At 52.2% G+C, this 20,195-nt stretch overlaps 2 protein-coding genes and 1 long non-coding RNA gene across 3 annotated transcripts in view; 1 reads left to right on the top strand and 2 right to left on the bottom strand.

Annotated features, from left to right (window-relative positions):
- Positions 1 to 1,448: 1,448 nt before the first annotated feature.
- On the bottom strand, positions 1,449 to 19,760 carry LOC134477460 (nascent polypeptide-associated complex subunit alpha, muscle-specific form-like). Its single transcript, XM_063255570.1, has 3 exons — positions 19,545 to 19,760; positions 18,160 to 19,490; positions 1,449 to 3,894 (listed from the first exon to the last, which is right to left on the bottom strand). Exons 1-3 carry the CDS (start codon positions 19,758 to 19,760, stop codon positions 3,816 to 3,818), a joined length of 1,626 nt encoding a protein of 541 aa, XP_063111640.1. The 3' UTR covers positions 1,449 to 3,815.
- On the bottom strand, positions 12,945 to 17,313 carry LOC134477311 (uncharacterized). The gene is made up of 4 exons (XR_010049284.1): positions 16,973 to 17,313; positions 16,472 to 16,587; positions 16,126 to 16,204; positions 12,945 to 15,801 (listed from the first exon to the last, which is right to left on the bottom strand). It is a non-coding gene; the product is annotated as an uncharacterized LOC134477311 (long non-coding RNA).
- The window catches only part of Fignl2 (fidgetin like 2), a 28,611-nt gene continuing 26,457 nt past the window's right edge, over positions 18,042 to 20,195 (top strand). The window contains exon 1 of the mRNA XM_063254788.1: positions 18,042 to 18,183. The gene's annotated coding sequence lies outside the window, so the exon portion shown is untranslated. The remainder of the gene's footprint in view (positions 18,184 to 20,195) is intronic.

Raw genomic sequence — 20,195 nt, 5'->3', positions numbered from 1 at the left:
GGCCGAGGGGCGCCCTCTTCCGCACACGGCCGAGCCACCTCACCCCTCCGGCTCCCCTGGGGGCGTAGGGCCCAGCTGCAGTCCTGGAGTCGGGCGGGGAGGCAGCCCAGGAGCCCGGCGTTCAGCCCCGCCCGGGAAGGCTGACGGGACGCCCCGGCGCGCCCCGCGTCCCTGGCTTGGGCGCAGCCACCGAGAAGCCGGAGCCAAGCCGGCAGCGAGGAGGCCTCAGACCCGGGCCGGGGCGGAGCAGCTGCCTTTGCCAGCAGCTGGGGCACCGCGCAGGGCTGTGCCTGTCCCCTGGCCCTGCCTCCTGAGTGTGTCCGCAGCATTCGGCGCAGTCTGCGCCCGAACCCGCGTGGGCGACTCGCCAGTCCTCGTGCCCGGCCTGAGCGCTGTGGAGGGCCGTGAGGAGCGACCGGCCCCGCGGCCCTGCCGAGGCGGAGCCACGAGGACGAGCCGCGTGGGCTGCGGAGCCGGCTGGAGTCCGGGCACCGAGAGGGAGGATCGATCGGGCTGAGCGCGGTGCTGGGAAGGCGCGCGTCTGGGGATTCCTTGAGAGCTGTCAGGGTTTCAAGTAACCGGCCTCGTTTATTCTAGGAACACTTTTGCCCGGCACCCTGAGCCCTTTCTCCTGCCCGCTTCCTCTTACTCTCCTGCAGCCCTTCTGGCAGTGCCAGGATGGACCCCAGGGTCTCACACATGCTGGGAAAGTGCTCTGCCTCTGAGCTGAGCCACACCCCCAACCCATGGTTTTGTTTTTGTTTTGTTTTGTTCTTGTATGTTTTAATTCTCACTGGAAAAAAAAATTTTTTTAATTCTCACTGAAATGCTCCTAGGACAGGTGAGACCCCCCACTACCACTACCCTGACCCAGTAAACCACTCCATCGAGTGCCTGAGTCGTGCAGGTCCCCTCCCTGCCCAGCCCCACAGCCTCACTTGGTATCACGGAGCCTGGTGTCCCCTTCTGCTCTGATACACCTGTGTTTGGCACAGACAGCCGCCAGCCAGCTGGCAGCCCGAGCCTCAGCACAGTGAGCTGTGGGGATGCCACAAGGGGCTCCTTTCAGCTCTTACAGGGCTGCCTACCTCCGGCAGAGGAGTCTGGGCAGGGTAGGAAGAAGGAGAGGGGAGTTCACCAGAGCTGAAGAGAAGAGGAATTCCAGGCAGAAGGAATAGCAAGTGCAAAGTCCTAGGAGCAGAGAAAGCAGGGCTGTGTCTCCCCTCAGGGAAGAGTAGGAAATCTGATGAGCTGGAAGCAAGTGTTGACGGATACAAGTCATCTGGTGTAAGGAGGAGAGGTGCTTAATAGGAGGCTGAAGTGAAGCGCACACTGTGTCAAGGCACTTAGAATTGAGCTTGCTATAGCAAATAGAAGCATCTATGTTGCAGGAAAATGTTTAAGTCAAGCCAAGCCAAACCAAAAGGAAGACTCTTGTACAGAGGAGATGAGAAGGCAGCATTTAATCTTTACACGTGCAGACTGTTAGATCTTTACATTAGTGGACTGTTGCAGGATAATTCCTCAAAGGCAACAGCACTGACTTTAGGAAGAGTTTAGTTTATATAGAATTTAGAAGTCGGAAGTACAAAGCAAGTGACTAAACATTATATAATTGGTTACATACGTGAAGTTATATATTGACAAGCAGGCTAGTCTTGAAACAAAGGAATTGTTCATCATAATACAGAAACACTCAATATAGAAACACTCTGGGAACAAGGGGTAGGGGCCTTTAGAGTGAGCATAGCTAAAGGCATTACCATAATAGAGGGGGCCCTTGAATTAGCCCGGGTGCCTTAAGTTATAGACAATTGCTCTGACTCTGCTCATCAGATTTGCAGCTAAGCTGTAGACACCATCAGGATCAATTAAATTTAGCAGAAATAGCAGAACAAAAACTTGGTCAGACTTCTAATTGATCATAAAATATCTATAAGTTTGCTATCTTATAAATGTGTTCCTACATTATAATTGTTCCCCAACATCTGTACCAGAAGGGATATATGAAAGAGTTGCTGGCCCAGACCGGACACTTTAACCAGGAAAAACCTCAGCCAAGTTAGGGGGCTCCTGCCTCCCCCGCCCCTATAGATTTACCTGTAACCCTATACCCCCATCCCTAAGAACCTGTCCCTGGAGCCAAACGTGTGCCAATGAAATACCTGTGCATCCCTAATGCCCCTTGGGGTCCACTCCAGACAGAGGCTACTTGTGGGCCTCACTCCACGTGTTCGACAGAAGAAAGGGAGAGTGTGTTCCAGAGAGAGACCGCCGGCCCCGGGGTGGAGATGCTGCGCCCCGGGGCCGGGGGGCAGGGGTGGTCTCTCCCCGAATTCCTGAAATAAAGGTTACTTATATTTTATACTCCTTTCCACCGCTCCTTCCACCCCTTCTCTACTCCCTTCCTTCCTCTTCCTCTACCTTTCTCAGACCTAACATAGACAGGAACATAAATGGCCAGAAGCAGTGAAACCGACAGGAAGTAAGATAAAAAGGTCAGCGTTAGCCTGGTGACAAGAAAGGTATTTAGAGCTGCAGATGTGGCTCAGTGTAGAGCACTTGCCCAGCCTGTGTGAGGTCCTGGGTTCCACCCCAAGCACCGAGGTGGGGGAGTGGGGAGAGGCAGGCAGGCTATTTATTTGCTTGGGCAAGAGAAGGGACTGGCAAGAACTATGGAGCACAGGGAAGCCAGGAGGATCCCTTCTGAGAGCCACAGCTGTCAGGCAGCTCCACGAGTTACAGCCACCCAGGAATACAAGCTCAGTGTTGTTGGATATTTTCAAGAAAAATCAGAAAAGGACTTTTTTTTTTTAATGTGTAGCTTTCTGCTTTTTAAATATTGACAACTATTTGATGAAACTTTAAAATATTGTGAGAGCCAAAAATACCATGACATGAACATAACTAGGGGCCAGATTGGGCCTGCTGGGCAGCAGAGTGGACGGAAAGCTCGGGGTTGCTTTGTGAGGAAGAAAATGATCTGTGTGGCAGGCCAGAGGGGCAGTGTGGAGGGACAGCCTGGGAGCTGAAGGTCAGAGGCCTGAGCATGAATAAAAGCAGCTGACCCGGAGAGGAGGGAAGACTTCCCAAGTATGGCAGCGGGGGCTTCAGGGATTAGCTCTTCTAGGAGGATCAAAAAACTCCTTTTGGTCACCTTTAAGAAACTGCAAAGCAACATCAACAAGATGTTCCAAGGTGGTGGGGAGGCCTATTTTGAGGGATAGTCTCCTGAAATCCCAAGGTGGGTGCTGGTAAGGCTGGGTCTGACATTCCAAACAGCCTGAAGAGGGGAGGGACTGTGCAGGGGGAGGGTCTCAGGAATCCAGCCTGGCCTTCAGGAAGACCCCAGCCAGCTCTAATGGGAACCACACGTGGGGTGAGCTTGGAATCCTGGATTGCCTGTGACGTTTGGCTTTGGAATTGGACATTTGGCAGGGGTCACTCCTGACCCCCTGAAGCCTGAGGCCTCCCAGCCCCAGCTCCCTTCCTAATGGCTGCCAGACACATTCTGCTCTGTACCCAGTCTTAGGCCTGCCTCATTCCTGAAGAGGGAGTATTTTTTGGGCCCCATTTCCTGCTAGGGAGCACCTAGCCCCTAGGGGCATAATTGTTCTCAGACAAGAACTGCAGGCTTCTTGCTAGGCCAAGAGTTGATGCCCCCAGAGACAGCAGAATAAGTGTCTCTTCCAGTGTTCCCCAAACTTAGTGTCGCTCCCAGATCCTTCTGGCCTTGTACAGGCTGGAATCCTCAGTCTTCAACCCTCCTGCAGCATCTGTGTGTGCTCTGTGGCTATGGCAGTCTTCGCCTCCTCTCATGTCCTGCTGGAGGAATTTCTTGCCCCAGCTTCAGACACCAGGAGCAGGGAACAGTCCAGAGGTAGGAGAAAAGCTCTGCAAAAAAGAGAAGGGGAATGAGTCCCTCTTAACATATTTTCTGGTACATTATTCTCACTGAATCCAAAACCTCCTGGCCAGGGGACTATGTGAAAAAGAGTCTCAATATATCACAGAGGACTAGAAAATCTCCTGATCCCCTAAATTGACTACTCTGGGCTTGAACTTTTGATCCTCCTGCCTCAGCCTCCCAGCACACTGGGATTACAGGCATATCTGGCTTCTGGTCCTTCGGTGGCTCACCCTGGCTTGGGTGCTATGCCCCCCCACCACCACCACCACCATAGCATGTAGGTGTGTATGGGAGGAGAATTGTCTGCTCCTGTCCCAGCCCAGCCTCCTCTGTTGGTGGCTCCTTGAGAACTTCCAGGCAGCCTGCTCAGCATCAGGAAGGGGCCCAGGAGCTGGACTGGGCTGCATTCCTGGGGGGAGGGGTGAAAGGAGGGGGGCTGCACAGACCCCATGCTGCCAGACTGATGCTCGCTGACCTTGTTGAACAAGGCCAGCCCCTGGCATAGGCAGCAGGGCTGGGGACCTACAGCCTTCGGGCTCTGCTCAGGATGAAGCCTTCTGTGCTCTGGCAGGCACTGAGTAAGGGATCCCTGAGGCAAGCTGACTTGGCCTACATGGAAGGCAAGGTAAGGAACTGAGGGCAGTCCCTTGGTGTGACTGATCACCACAGTCCCTGTGCAGGGCAGTTCAGTCTCCTAAATCTCCTAAAAAAGAGAGGAAGTGGATCCAGCAGAATAGAAATCAGGCAGCAGAAACAAAAAAAGTGTCCTAAGGAGCAGAGCCTAGGAGTTGGGGATAGGGTAGTCCCTCCAACACAGCCGTTCCCATCCCCCAGCCCGGTTTCGGGAAGCTCACCCAATGAATATTTAATAGCTCAGCGCTGGGCCTGATTGAATTTTAATGTAGGCGACCTGAGCCCTGGAGCCCAAGTCCAGCAATTAGTCAGGAGCCATTAACGCTGACGGAGCTGATTTATGGGCGGGGCCGGGCCCAGGCTGGTGGGGAGCCCCGACTGCTGGCTGCCCATGATTGGACAGCCAAGTCTCCCATGCTGGCCAATACCTACAGCCCTGTTTACCTGCTTTGCATCTCATTTGCATAGCACTACCCTGGGCAAAACTGCGTGGTGAGAACCCATGGTAAGCTGGTAAGCGGAAGCTCATGAACGGAGATGGTTCCAGTACCTGACCAGCATTTCTGGCCATGCCAGGAAAACCTCAGTGTTGCATGTGCTAATCTGGGGCCTCCCCCTATTTCCTAGTAGGGCCCAGTTCTAGGGGAAAATTCCAAAGGAGGAGGAGCATTGTCTAGGGCAGGCCTGGAAACCGGACAGAGCTTCCGGGCTCAGGACCCAACAAAGGGCCCAGCTGTACACAGGCAGGAGCCTTACTGAGGCATTATTATGTGCCAGGCACTGTACTCGTGCCCCCCACCTGCAGGAGTGTGGATGTGGTTGCTAGTTTTCAGGGTGCCAGTGATGCTCCAGAGGGCCGGGATGTGATGGCCCTCCTCCCTCTTTACCCCTCTTCCTCCTGACCCTGCGAATGAGCTGGGACTCAGCCTGGAGTGCTCTATTGAACTGTGCCCGACCCCTTAAATCACAGGTCAAGGATTTAGCTGGCCTGTCTGCTGCCACTCTGGCAGGTGGCCTCCTCGACACCTCCCCCTCCAGCCCTTTCCAGTTCTTGTCTAGCTGGCAGTGGGGGTGAAGGCAGACATTATTCCCTGACCAGGCTAGCATCTTTGTGGTCCAGGCCCTGTCTGAGCTAGAACTAGCGAGGTCTGAGGGCCTAGAGAGGGGTCGTGGGCAGTGGAGGCAGAGTGAACAGAATCCCAACAGGGAGGTCCCAGTTCCCACAAGGTGGCCCACATGGAGAGCTTGGCAGGGAAGGGTTGTTAATCAAGGAAGGCTTCCTGGAAGAGGCAGCTGAGAGACTTGGAGGGAGGGACAGGGCAAAGGACAAGGAGGAAATACTGCACAACATCCGCTTGGAGACAGGAGAGGGGGAAGTAGAAGCTCAGAAGCTCAGCTGCAGCTCAGCCCCTTGCTGTCCACCTGGGCTGGTGAGGCAAGGGCTATGCCAGTGTTATGTGGCCGCTGTCACAGATCATACCTGCTATGTACCAGGACTATACCTGGCACTTTAAATACACTCTTCCATCTACTGAAATCTGGTGAGGAGAGTGACCTTGGGGTTACCGCTTTCCAGGTGAGGACACAGGTTGGGGGAGTAATAACCTGGATTACACAGCTAGCAGATGGCAGAGCCCCTGCCCTTCTCTACCCCTCCATGCTGCTCATGGGAGCCTCGGAGTCAAAGCACACCCTCAGACTCCACTCTTCATCTCATGCCTCTCAGGTCTCTTAGCCAGGATTTATCTGGTGATATAAACGGATGTCACAGCCTTGGCCAGAACCCTGAGAAATGATGCCATGCACATTGCTGCCCAAGCCTGAGACCTTAGTGTACCATTCATAGCCCCACACTCTGCTTCCTGAAGCTTGCTGGATCTTGTTCCTGCCTTGCGTCCTGCATCTGCTCGTGTCACCCAGGCCACCCTCAGCACGGGCAGGTGAGGCAGAACGAGGGCCTCAGAAGCACTCTTTTTGTCCTGGCACTGTGCCCACAGCATCCCCACATTTCCTGTTTTCCACACCAGGAGCATGAGAGTGGACCCTCTGGATTCGGGGTCTCCAGTAGAGGAGGTCAGGGACTGGTGTGAGAAAGTCCCATGGCGTCCTGGGCATGCTGGGGACTGCTTTCAGCTCCTCTTGGAAGCCCACATTGCCCAGGTTGAATCTACTCCTCCTTCTTTCTTTTCTTCTTCTCCCTTTCATCCAAGCATTTATGGTTATGCCATAATTGAAAAATAATTTATTGAGAGTAGAACTTACAAATTTTAAAACTACAGGTTTTTAACCAGGTACCTGCTAAACCAGGTACAGCATCTCAAGCCTGTGATCCTAGCTATTCAGGAAACCAAGGCAAGAAGATCATAAATTCAAGGCCAGACTGGGCAATTTGGTGAGACTCTGTCTCAAAATAGAATATAAAAAGGGCTGGGTTTGTAGTTCAGTGGTGAAATGGCCCTAGGTTCAGTTCTCAGAATCACAGAACAAAATAAAATCTACAGCCTGAGTTTGACAAAGGTACATACACCTGACAGCCACCATTCCCATTTAGATGTAAGAGCCCCAAGATCACATCAGGTTTCCCCAAGTCCCAGGCACCCAGGCCCTTGCTCCAGGGTGATGACAGACTGAGCTTGTGCCTAGCCCTCTAGGTCAGCCTTGCATGTTGCTCTAGACTTTCCTGAATGGAACTGTATTATTTGTGCTCTTTTCTATTGCGCTCTTTTGGCTCAAACAATAGGTATCATTCTACTTTCTTTTTGTAGTATTAGGATTAAACCCAGGGTCTATGCATGGAGTTTCAACACCCCCCCCATCCCTTTTCTTTATTTTAAGACATGGTCTTGCTAAGGAGTCTAAATTTCTCTGGCTAGGCTTGAACATACTATCCTCCTGTCTTAGCCTCCCATAGTACAGGGATTATAAGTAGGCGTCCCTACACTCAGCTTCAGATAACAGTTCTGAGAGTCACCCATTTATTGTGTATATTGACTCCAATTTTATTTCTGAGAGTTCTGTTTCAAGAATATTTCATTTCTCTCTTTTCTTGATCACGTATATCTTGTTGATTTCTGTCCTTGTCCTATGCCATCTCTTAAAGTCACAAGGTAGATGCTACAGTCCCAGATAGCACATGCAGACCACATTCAGAGTCCAAGAAAAGCTGTTTTTCTTCCAGCCTCTGACAAATCCTTCTGAAGTCCCCCCAAAGAAACTCCTTCTGTCTCAGAGGCCAGGAGCAGCCTCCTGTCTCATGTCTCTGCCCCTTTGTAAAGCAAACCCTGGCAGAGGGACTGGAATCCAAGGGCAAGTTGGGCTGATTAAGATTCCTCCCCAGGCTGGGAGGGAGCTTGGCCACCCTGCAGAATGGGGCAACCTGGTGGCTGAGCAGGATTGGAGTTCTGCTGGTAAGAAGAGGACAGTGGCTGCTGGTAATAAAGGACAGTGGCTGTGTGGCTGCTTCTTCCTTGTTAATGGAGTTCCGATTCTGTGCAAAGATCACCCTGCAAGGAGAGTAGCCTGTGTTACAAACAGCAAATCGTGATGAATCTCTGCCAATCCTCCTAATCCTGTTTCTTTGACAAGGAACTGATTGAAGCCTGAGGACAGCTGAAGACACTACTTGTGGCCACCTAACATCTACCCTTTCTTTTTCCCTAAGGAATCAAACTTTAAGGAAACACAGTGCCTAACTAAAAAATGCTTCTATCAGAGCTGGAGATTTAACTAGCTGGCATAAGCATCTGCCATGCGCAGGCCACTGAGAGGACAGCCAGACACCAGCCTTTTCCTGTGAGTCAGCGCCATTTTCGGACTGCAGGGAAGAGAACAAGAAGTCAACAAGAAGTAAGACCTCCCTGAAAATCGGTGGGCTGCTGGTGGGAGAGCCAGTTGCCAGCTCCTTCTGGCACATGGGCTGGGAAACACGATGAGCCAACCCCACTCCACCCCATCCAGTCATAAGCCACTGGCCGATCTGGAGAAACACAGGCTGCGATAACTACTGGGTAGAATACAGCTTAATGCTTGCAGCGTTTAGTGTTTCTCTGAGTTTGCAGGCCTAAAGCCTGGTAGTCTGATCATCTACTCAGAGGATAACAATACACACTGTAGCATCTTTGAGGGATCTCCTTCTGAAGGTGGTGGCCATTGTTAACTTCCTATTATCTTGTTTGAAGTCCTTTAGCATTTTCATTGTTTTGCTGGGTTTTATTGTTTTGTTTTGTTTGCTTTTATTATATCCAATGGCATGGGCAGCTATTTCAAAGATAACAAGATATATTTTGGTAGCCATTTTGGATTTAAAGTCTTGTTTTAAAGTCCTTTATTGCATTCATTGTTTTGTTTTTATTGGTCCTAGTCTGTTGTTTTGTTTGATTTTTACTATGTCTAAAGACATCTGCAGCTTTTTTTTTTTTTTTTTTTTTTTGTCTTTTTCATTTTTATCAGTACCGCAGATCGAACCCACGACCGCCTGCTTGTAAGGCAGGTTCTGCAGCTATTTTGAAGACAGCAGGAGGCATTATGATGACCATTGTTGATTTCCTATTGTTTTGAAGTCCTGTATCATTTACACAGGCTTGTTTTGATTTGCTTTATTGTTTTATTTCACTTGCTTTTACTCTCTTGAAAATATTAATTTTAAAAAGAGGCATTCAGGAGGAATTGTACACACAGGGTGCTTCGAATTGTAACTGCCGTTTTGTGACCTAGAGGGGAACTACCCAGGGTCACAGCATTCAGGATATTGGGATATGAAATTGGGTCTGAAACAAAAAGGACCTGGGCCCTTGAACATGGAATTGAGCCTTTGAATGAACTCTGGAACCACCATTCCTAAGGCTTTTTATGTAACATATTGTGTTTTATCCAATTTAAGATCAGCTGGGCATGGTGCCCACATACTGTCGTATGGGACTCTGAGTGGCTGAGGCAGGGAGATCACAAGTGCAAGACCAGGCTAGGCAACTTAGTGTCTCAAAATCAAATCAAAATATAATAAAGTAGGTGGGGAAGGTAGCTCAAGATGCCAGCCTTGGGTTCAGTCCCAGGACTGTGGGGGCGGGGGTATACGTTTGGCCACAGTTTAACATTTTTAAAATTGGTACACATTTATAATCAGCATCTTAGTGTCGTCTAGACCACCTCTTTCACATCTGCTTGTGTGAACTTAGCAGCTTTTCTGTTGTTCTGATGGGGTAATTACAACCTTCATGTTTCAGTCCATAATCTAGGCAAAAATTTGTTTTGGTTTTGAGAACAATGTGGGATCCATACATCATGACAGAGATGATGTGTCTCTTCTGCCATTGGTTATAGAGACTGTGACTTCTCTCTTGAATGCTCTTTTGTGCTCTCTTGGAACATGGGTGGTAGAGGCAGTTATGTCATGAAGACAGATTTAGGGAAGAGATCCTCATAATGATGACCTGAGGTATCCATCCAAGTACTGAGGTCTCTTAGCAGCCATGTGAGTGGCGAGTGAATTTGGGAACGCATGCTCCAGCTCCGGGTGACTGCAGTCCCTGGAGGACAGCATCTCCATCTTCACAAGAGACCATGGTGAGCCAGAACCATCCGGCAAAGCCGCTGCTCCTTCCTGACTCATAGACTAAAGGTAAACTTTTGCAACCTAAAGCTGCCGAGACTTGAGGTGAATTTTTTATACAGCATAGATAATTAATTCAGAAGAGGACTCTTAAGAAATATTCTATCACCAATACTCATCAATACTCATGATGGCCAAGATGTTTCTTTGTGGAAAAGCAGACACTGACAGCACAGAGCTGAAAAGTGACTCCACGAATCAGACTGGATATGGTAGAGGTTTGTTTGTTTGTTTTTGTCTTTTGGAGACAGGCTCTCTCTATGCAGCTGAGGCTGGCCTTGAGCTCACTTTGTAGCCCAGGCTGGTCTCAAACTCACAACAATCCTCCTGCCTCAGCCTGCTGAGTGCTGGGATTACAGGTATGTTACACCATGCCCAGCTTGTTGTTTGTTTTTGAGACACGGTCTTACTATATAGTTCAGGAGGACTTTTAACTCACTATGTAGCTCAGACTGGCCTAGGCCTGCTTCAGTCTCCTGAGAGCTGGGATTATAGCTGTGTACCACCACATCTGGTTTGGATGTTAATAAAGTTTTAAATAAATCAACCAATTCATTTTATTAATGTTTTCCTTGTTATATATGTACAAGAATAATTTATGTTTTAAAAAAAAATGTATTTCTGGCCAAGGATTTAACACAGTGGTATAAGTGCCTGCCCTGCAAAGTATGGGGTCATGAGTTCAATTACTGGTACCAAAAAAAAAAAAAAAAAAAAAAAGTATTTGTGGAGCAGGGAAATAGCTCAGGGCATAAGCACCTGCCTGGCAAATGCAAGGTCCTGAGCTCGATTCCTCATACCAAAAAAAAAATGTATTTCCAAATTGGTATAACCACTACAGAAATCACTATGGTAACTCCTCAAAAATCTAAAACTGGAAGTTCCATTTGACCTAGCTATTCCCTCTATGTAGCCTGAGTTAAAAGAATTGCACCACAGTGATACATGCAGCACACATGTTCACAGCAGCACAATTTATAATAGCTAATTCTTGGAAACAGCCCATATGCCCATCCAACAGATAAAGAAATTGTGGTATTGGGCTAGGGACTCCTGGTACCCAGAGAAGGAAAAGAAAATGTGGTATTTCTTTTGTAACCAGAAATCAAACTCAGGACCTTGTGCTTGCCAAGAAGGTGTTTATGCTGCTGAGCTATATTCCCAACCCCATGGTACTTATTTACAGTGGAGTACTGCTCTACCAAAAAGAAGGATAAACTTGAGACATTTCTAGGTAAAGGGATGCACATTGAGACCATAATTCTAAATGAAATAAATCAGACACACAAGTTTGAATATCTCATTGTTGCTCTTGCATGAGAAACCCAAAAGGCAAAGAAGGAGCAAAATGGAGGCTAGACATGAAGAAGTAAGAAGAATCTGTCTAACTAGGAAGTAGAATGGGATGGGAGGGAAAAAAAATGAAACCAAAGCTTGTGTAAATGGATAGGCAGAAGGGGCGAAAGCAGGGGAATGGGAAAAACAAATTAAGATATATTATGTGCAGATACAAATTCTGCATTATGAATGAGATCAATATGTATGGGAAATGTACTAATAAAAAATAAAATTTAAAAAATGTATTATCATGTAAGTCTAAGGTTTCTTTTCAGTAAGTATAAATAAAAATTCTAAGTGATAAGAAACCAGTGTCTGTTTAATTGGCAGTCTTTCCCTTCTTACGGGACATACAGTAGCAGTGCTCATGAACACCAGTGGTGTCTAAACAGGTTATACAGACCTTTACAGGGGTACAGATTTTCAGGTTTATGGCTGATAGCAGGGGAGCGTGGTGGAGGAAGGGCCCCAGGCATCTCTCTTAGTTTCAGGAAGTGTGGCCAATTGTTGGGCAAATGTCCAGGAGCCAAAATGTCCAGCTGTATTGTCAGGAGACAGGGCCGTGGTTGGGGGTCAGGTTGTTTTGAGCAGAGTCAAGCATGAATCACTGTTGATTCACAGACTTTGACGTATCAGCCATGGCTCAGCCAATCAATGATAAGATGGAGTAGATATTGACCCACTTTAAAGGGGAAGTTGGGCCCAGCGCATTAAATTTACACAGTAAAGGGCAGACCTGGATTTGAACTCAGACAATCTGGCTCCAAAGCCTCTGCATGTCTTTTCACTACATTTCCACGTTTGTGATTAGTGGGGGATTTAGCAGCCACTGACTCTAAGGTCCCCATTTTACAGGGGAGGAAGCAGTGGCTTCCAGAGAGCCAGAATGGCCAGAATTCACGGTGCTGGGAGCACAGGATAGGCAGGCGGGCACTGAGCCAGAATGTGGGTGTCAGGGGCCAGGCACAGGCCTAACAGCGGCAGCTCCTCCTTGCCCAGCCCCAAAGTGGCCCCTCTTTTCCATTTTGGGAGCTGGCAGAGGACTTGAATGCAGAGTGAAGGATAGGGGATTCGGGCCTGGACTCCTTCATTCTCGAGATTCCCAGGCAGTGGCTATGACGGCTCCACCAGAGGTGGACGTAGTGGCTCCGTGTTCTACAGGCCTCTGAGCAGCTCTCAGATTTGAAGCCACTCCACTGGAAGAGGTGAGAGGCCTTGGTCACAGGGGCACACTCCAATGACAGGTATATGCTCCCAGTCCTGGAATGCTGTGTTTTTATTTGTGTTTTGTTTTGTAACTGGATGTACCACTGGACAGCCTTGTAATCCAAACACTCTCACAGAAGTTTCTCCAACATGGTTCTCCTGCCCACCAGGATAGACAGAGACAGCTGTTAAAGCTGTTACAGAAAGGTCTAATAATAAGAGCAACAACTCACTTAGCACATCACACACTTAGCACTTCACATTACTTTATTAATGTCCCACCATTATCCTGTGAGGTCACAGCATAGGCTTTCCCAGGTAAGGGGACAGGCTTCATTAAAGGGCTGCCCCAGGGACAGCAGGACAGCAACAGAGTCAGGATTTAACTACCGCCACTGCATCCCACTGTCTCCTTGCTGCACGTCCAACGTGGCATTTCCCATTTGTATGTCACTCCCTCTGATTTCTCTAGGAAGCAGCAGGATCTAATTCTAGTCTCTACTTCCAGAATTTACACTTCAGTACACACCACTGAATGAAAGAATGTTTTGAGTTTGGAGCCTCCAGCACTGGGGACTGAATTCAGGACCTTCCCACTGAGCTCCATCTCAGCCCTTTTAAACACCTTATGTTGAGAGAGGGTCTCTCTAAGTTGCGCAGGGTACACAAAACTTCTGATCTTCCTGTCTCAGTCTCCCATGCTGCTGGGACTACAGGTATGCACCACCTCACCCAGCTGTGTCTTTTCACATTTGCTAAATCCTCTGTGCAATATTTTCCTTTTTTGTGCTTTTGCTCTTTGTGTGATGGGGACCCTCTCTGTTACCCAGGCTGGCCTCAAGCTCTTGAGCTCAAGCGATCTTTTTTACTCCAACTTGTTGAATGCTAGGACTACGGGCACATGGGCCACCACACCTAGCTCCGCCTTTTGTGAACATTTTACAAAGGTGTTCGGAAAATAACAGCAAGAGTTGCTGCAGGACTGGCTGCCAATTATCTGAATGTGAACCAAGATGTCAGAGAGGCAGGAATTGGCCCCTTGGATGCACCAAGAGCCAAAGCAGTTATGCTTGAAGCCAAGAAAGGAGAGGAGGCACCCTGGCCCTCTGGGAGTGGGATTCCTGTCCAGGACCACTGTTTAGGTGGGATCAGGTTCCACTAAGCCCTGCTGAGCTTCCAGATCCCAGACCCAAAGAAGTGGAGGTCCAAGGGGCTGGGCTCAAGGAAGGGCTGGAAGGCTGAAATGGGAGGGGGAGGAGACCTTTAGGGCAGAAAGGAGAGAGGCAGGAACCTGCCCACCTCGGCAGTTCAGTTTGGTGCTGGATGATTTAAGTACAACCAGATGTTCTGGGAATCTCCTGTCAAGCCCAACCCTGGTAAGGGCAGAGTGGGGGTGGGGAGCCTGCAGGGCTACTTAGATTGCCAGTTCCCCATTCTGCTTTGGGCCTGTCCGGTTTAGGGAAGGCAGAATCCCAATGGGCGTGGTGAGTTACAGGGTGGTTCACGCAGAATGACATAGTCTTCTGCCTTTGGACAAGGTGGGATGGGCTCTAAGAAGCAGGGTTCTGGGATCAACCCTTGAAACTTAAGGGGTTAAAAAAAGAAGGGTTCTAAGGGCTCTTGGGTCCAGTTACTAGCTCTGCAGGGGATGGAGAACTGCTAGAGACTTCAGAGAGACGGGCACAGCTGATTTTGGATTCTGAAGGATGACTTACGAGTTCTCCAAGAGTTGGAGGGAAATGAGATTTCGGGGTCAGAGGTGCTGAGGTATTAAAAAGTGCAGATGTTTACAGAGGTTCTGTGAGACTATAAAGTGGGATTAATTTGGGATGCTGGCCCAAAAGCAGTGGTATACGTTAAGGGTGGAGTGGGGATGCATTTGTTCAGACCAATAGCAGGGACTGGTATGGGGAATCAGGTTCCCCAAGTGTTAAGCTCCTGGAGATAAAGGGGGGGCTAATGGCCAGTCTAAGCTCTTCCTCCGAGCTGTGAGTGGCCTGGCACAGGGGTAAAGGTAGGTATGCCCAGAGGAAGGAGCCCTTTTTCTAATGCCCAAAGAGGCCCCTGGGCTTCTAGTTTGGTTATAGAGTGGAGACTGAAACCAGACAGTCTGTGGCTCAGCTTATAAACAGTAAGGACTAGGGCCAGGCTTGGTGGCAAATGTCAGTAATCCCAGTGGAGCAGGAAGATGAGGTAGGAGAATTGCTAAATTTAAGCCCAGCCTGGGCAATTTAATGAGACCCTGTCTCAAAGAATAAAAATGTCTGGGGACATAACTCAGTAAGAAGGGTTCACTCCCTAGTACTGCAAAACGAAACAAAACACTAACCAATGACACAAAAAAACCCAAGCTTGGTGGGGTGGGGGTGGGGCATTCAGCAGGGTAGGGCAGTGTTGGGAACTGGGCCTTGGAACCCAAACAGCTAGAATGAGAAGGGCTGGAGTTTCTATCAGCAGGGAGAGCAGCCTGAGCTGGGTAGGCAGTAAGGGGCAGCAGCCAACTGGGTGTGGTGTCCTCTGGGCACACACCCCAACTCCCCAGGCAGGACACATTTCCTTCCTTTCCTGACCATAATGACTCCGGAGTGGCCAGCCAGAGGACCACAAAGAGGTCTCCCCGCCCGCCCTTTCCTCTTCCTCTCTTCCATTTCTTTCTCCCTCCTGCTCCCACCACTCCCAGGTCCCCTGTCTTTCCTTTCTCCTCATCTCACCTGCTCCTCCCTCCCTCAAAAACCCTTAATGCAGATCCTCCCTGAGCCACTGGGGTAATTTTTCTGAATGATTCTGCAAAAGCCTCGTGACAGCAAATCTCTGGGCCAGGAAGGTCACATACTCACCCCTCACCCCCCACTACACACATGCTGGCACTCAGCTGTGCACAAGCACAGGGCCCACTCCCTGAGGGCAGGTGGGGGTGGGGAGTGGGATTCTTCCCCTTGGATGCAGTACATGAAAAAGGGCTGGCAGAGCATGAAGAACCCTCCACAAAAGCCTTGCATTAGGCCATCATTACCACTATTATTATCCAATCCATTGCTGGGCACTTGACCTGCCCAGATGATCACAATGACTTCAGCAGGGGGCTTTCAAGGTACAGATTTTTTGCCTGGAGACAGACAGAAGAGGAGTCAGTCAGGATCTTGAGAGATTAGATCCCCAGGGCCCCACCCCAAGAGCTAAGGGTAGAAATATGATGGAGGGCTGTTTGCCAGGACTGAGTTTTCCTCAGCTCAGGAGACTGACAATGATATATTAACAGGACTTTAATGAGCTCAAGGAGGGGGAGCCACACTTCACTGCCTACACATTGGTGCAGGATGTGGGGGGAGAAGTGACCAATCTCCCCTCATCTGCTAACGAAGGCCCTTAATGTGATTGATGGCAGTCTGTCTGTTAGAACAGTTCAGCACTGCCAAGTTGCTGACCTTACCTCTTATGGGCCAGCAAAGGCTTTGTCCAGGAGCTGACCACGCAACTCGGGCACTGTCAGGACCATTCTTTAGTTTACCCTAATAGTGCAGAAAGGGTAAGATGGGCAGAACTGAGGACTCCCAGAGCTCCCCACAGCTTTACCAGGCTTGGTGTCCTGGCACTAATCCTGCTGGCTGAAGTTTCTTAGCTTATGTGGGCAATGGCCTTTCAACTCTTATCTCTGACCCTTTGAGAGAAAGAAAGTGGATTCTAGATCCGTTCTGCCGTGTAACTCAGGCATATCATCTCCTCTCTTGGTTTTAGATCCCCAGTAAGTAAAGAAATATATCCACAGAGCTCCTTACTGTTTTGTTGCCATGGGGCTGTCCCTTCTGTCTGTGTGGCAGGGTGTGCTGTGACTCTCTTCATCCTTTTCCTGATTCTAAAGCTAAAGGATGCCCCAGCATGCCAGGCTGTGGTCCTGGGGGTGTAGAGAGAACAGAGAATTCTGAGGGTGGAAGAGAGGTAACCTTCGTGAGTTTCAGGACTTTCTTGGGTGCTGGACTTGCTTCCATATGTGAGCTGGGGAAAAACCAGCTCTTGAGGGCCTTGCCCCTTCGTTTCCCTAAGTGGCACCTATGGGGTGCCCTGGACCTGTCAGACCCCAGGTCTTCCAGAAGAGTGGTCATAAGGAAAGGGGCTGGGTAGCATGCAAAACCAAAGGACTCAGCGTGTTCTGCCAGCTGGCAGGCACTCAAAAGGAAAAATAAAAACACCTCTGAAGAAAGGAACTGTAATCACTGCCCACGAGTGGGAACGCTGATGGCCGTGGGTCCCCCTGGATGCTGTCTCCTGCATAAATTTACCTACACCTTCCTATAAGCACAACTGTTGTCCTGCGGCTTCCTGTTCCATGCTGCATTTTGTGGGTGACAGGATTCCCTCTGCTCTTCAACTAGCAGCTCCACCAGGGCAGGGCTCTGCCTCTGGACTCTTTCAATGTCCACAGAGCCTAGTCCATAGCATGGTACAAAGCAGATGCTGCAGATGCTTAAGGGCTATCTGTTGAATGAATGCAATAACCAATGACTTTCCATGGGCCCCAATCAGCCCACTAGAGGCCCAGAATGCAGCCCCCTTGTTGGCTTCCCACCACTCCCACTGCTCCTTGGGGAAGTCCTCTACGAAGTACCCACCATCAGAGGTTACTTACACCCACTGTGCCCTGCCTACGCCCAAGGCACGGTGCAGAGCCACGGTCTGACCTGGCATCCGGGCAGCGGCGTTCAGCCGATGCTCAGCTCACCTGGGCTCAGGAAGTAAGCGTGAGTCAGCAGGGCCTTGGCCGAGGGGCCAAGGCAGTCTAGAAGAGGAGGTCTCGGCAGCCAGCGGACGGGGCGGGGCCCTTTGCCCTTCGACCCGGCAAGGCGCTCACACTCCGGGGACGCGCTCTGTCCAGGCCCGGCCTCCCGCCTCTCCGGCGCGGACCCGGGCCTCCAGCCTGCCCGCCGCCACCCCCACCCCAATTTCCCGCTCCGACGGCACGGGAGGCGGGGCCCGCGCAGGGACGCTCTCCGCACCGAGGGTCATTCACTCCTTCCCCCTCCGGTGGCTAATTTAGTTTGGAGTTAGGGGAGGACGAGGGGCGGGGCCGGAGAGCCGGGGCGGCGGGGCGGGGCGGGGTGGAGGAGCAGGGGCGGGGCGGGCGCTGGGGGAGGGAAGGAGGGAGGGAGGCAGGGGCAGGGGGGAGGGGGGAGGGAGGGGCCCTCGGGAGGGGCGGAGCGGGGAAGGGGAGGGAGCGAGGCCGGCCTGGGAGGGCGCTGGGGGCGGGCAAGGGGAGGCGGGGGTGGGGGTCCTGCCTGCGGGGGGAGCCGGGGCCGCCCCTTGTCCGGCCACCCCCACTGCCCAGTCCCGCGCCCGGCCGCGGCGGCCGCAGCAGCCGTGGCTCCAGGATGGTGAGCGCCGCTGGCCCCCAGTCCCGGCCGGTCGCCCCCGGCCCGCACCCCCGTCCCCGTCCCCGGGCCGGACGTCCCCCCGGGCCGCGCACACTCACCTAGGACCCGGCCGGGATGCCGAGGTACGCGTTGCGAGGCTGGGCGCGGACGCAGGCGGCCCAGGGTCAAAGGGGTGGCGACTGTGGCCGGTGTCCGGAGCTTTGTCCGCGGGCTTGGGGCCGTGCGAGGGCGGCGGGGCGGGGGCCGCGGATCGCAGGGTTCCATCTGGCGGAGGCTGGAGGGCGAGGCAGACCGGAGCCTCGGCGGTGCGTGGGAGCCGAGGGTCACTTCCCGGGGCAGGGGATCCGCGCGGGTCGCGCCTGACCGCCGAAGGGCACCCGCCTTGCGGTCCGCCCGGGCGCAGGGCTGTGGCTTTTGAGAGGCGCGGGCTCGGGAGAGTTTGTGGGGTTGGGGGTGGGAGCCGGGATTTGCGGGTTCGGGTCCCAGAAGGATCCTGCGGCCGGAGGCCGAGGCCGGCCCGCAGGCCCCTCCCACTCCGCCAGGTCTTTGTCCGGCGGCCCCTGTGTGCGGGAGGGGTGGGGGCTGGGTTCCCGGCTCGCAGATTCCCCAGCACCGAGACGGGCTGTGACAGGAGGTCGGGGTACTTCGGGTCCCTGCGCGCCAGCGCTCGCACCTGGGTGTCCGCGCGCCCGATCCCGAGAGCGCAGCCCCACTTCCGAACCGAGGAGCGGCACGAAGCTGTGCCCCCTGCACCCGGGCTCCTGGCGAGGACGGAGGGGGCAGCGACCCGGGCTCCCAACCCTTTAAACTTCTGCACTCTAGGAGCCCTCTCGGGTCTACTCTGCAGAGATTCCCAGGCTGGGACCCCTCGCGTCCTCCGCAATGTGTGGGGCACGCAGTAGGCAAATGTTGGGTCCCCTCGGGCCCCGTGTCCCTCTTGGCCAAGGGCTGCGGAGGGCTCGGCGCTGGGGAGAGTGCGGGGGAGAGTGCGTGCGGCCTGGAGCCAGCGCCCCGCGGCGGCCCGGAACGCAGGGTGGGTGGGTGGGTGGGCTGTTAAAGGGACCGTCACTAAATCAGGATTGGGCCGTAGGGCTGTCAGCCTGCCGGCCCTGTCTCCATGGATACCTAATTTGGAGGAGAATAGAGGACGGAAGAATGTTTGTGTTGTGGTCTGCACTGGCTCTAGAGCTGGGAGGGCTCCTGGCCTCCGCCCCGCATCTAGGAGTGGGACCCAGTTCCAGTCCCACTCTGGGCTTACGGCGGCGGCGTGGGGGCTTCTGGGTTCCCTGGATCCTGAGGGGTACCTTGGAGCCCTCAGGCCTGCAGAGAGGCCAGGAGCTGCTGCGGCCCCAAAACACCATGCAGATGGTGTCCCGGTCCCTCCCAGAGTCCAATCTGAACCCCCGGAGCATCTTTCTGGAATCAGTCCCTACCCGGAGCCCTCTAAGAGCAAAAGCCACTCTCTACTGTCTCTTATCCCTACATGGAGGGATGCTCTGGGTAGCTCCGGGATGCCGGGCTGCGGTGATGGGCCAACCCGGAGCTGGGCGCCCTTGCTGCTCAAGAGCCGGAGCCAAGGGGTAGGGGGCGGGGCAGGACTTACTGGGGGTGGCTGAGGAAAGGGGCGGGGCTTGCCGGGATGGTTGTGCTGTCCGGGTTGACAGGCCTCGTAAATCCCCCTTTCCCTATTTAACACCATTTCATTTATTTCCACTTGATTCCATTGATGTCCACAGCAGCCAGAAGCGACCCTCGAGCCCCTTGCTGTAGTATCTTCTGGGGGAGCCTTCTTGGGCCAAAGGGATTTAGCTGTGTGGAGCAGTGGAGTTGCTCTTCATGAGACCCAGATAACCTCCAGCCTTTGGAGGACCCCCTTTTCCCTTGGGAGAATTAGAGGCGGGCAGAGAGGCACAGGGATGAGTCTGGTCTCCCAGGCCCTCCCTGTATGTCTCTGGCTGTGGTACAGCCATGAGCTGGTCTGGGGATCTCTGCTTGCACAATTCCAGTTTAGCTGTGTGGAGCAGTGGAGTTGCTCTTCACGAGACCACGGTTGCAAGGAGGCAGGGGAGAGGGATCCCGACCCCAGTCAGTCCGGTACTCCAGAGCTTTTTCCTTTCCACTGATCATCCATGGC

This window comes from Cavia porcellus, unplaced genomic scaffold (genome assembly GCF_034190915.1).
Source record: "Cavia porcellus strain 051 isolate PalLab524CR breed Dunkin Hartley unplaced genomic scaffold, mCavPor4.1 scaffold_8, whole genome shotgun sequence".
Taxonomy (NCBI): domain Eukaryota; kingdom Metazoa; phylum Chordata; class Mammalia; order Rodentia; family Caviidae; genus Cavia; species Cavia porcellus.
The sequence above is the reverse complement of the archived record's forward strand: the minus strand, read 5'-3'. Positions and strand labels throughout refer to the sequence as shown.

Bases quoted from the DNA above. Each gene is read 5' to 3' on its own strand.
- LOC134477460 (XM_063255570.1), bottom strand. From the start codon at position 19,760: ATGGTGTTAAATAGGGAAAGGGGGATTTACGAGGCCTGTCAACCCGGA. The intron at 19,491-19,544 runs GTAGGGATAAGA...GGCTCCGGGTAG, and splicing joins TACCCAGAGCATCCCTCCAT to GGACTGATTCCAGAAAGATG. The intron at 3,895-18,159 runs GTGAGTGTGCGC...TCTTTTTTGCAG, and splicing joins GCATCCCGGCCGGGTCCTAG to AGCTTTTCTCCTACCTCTGG.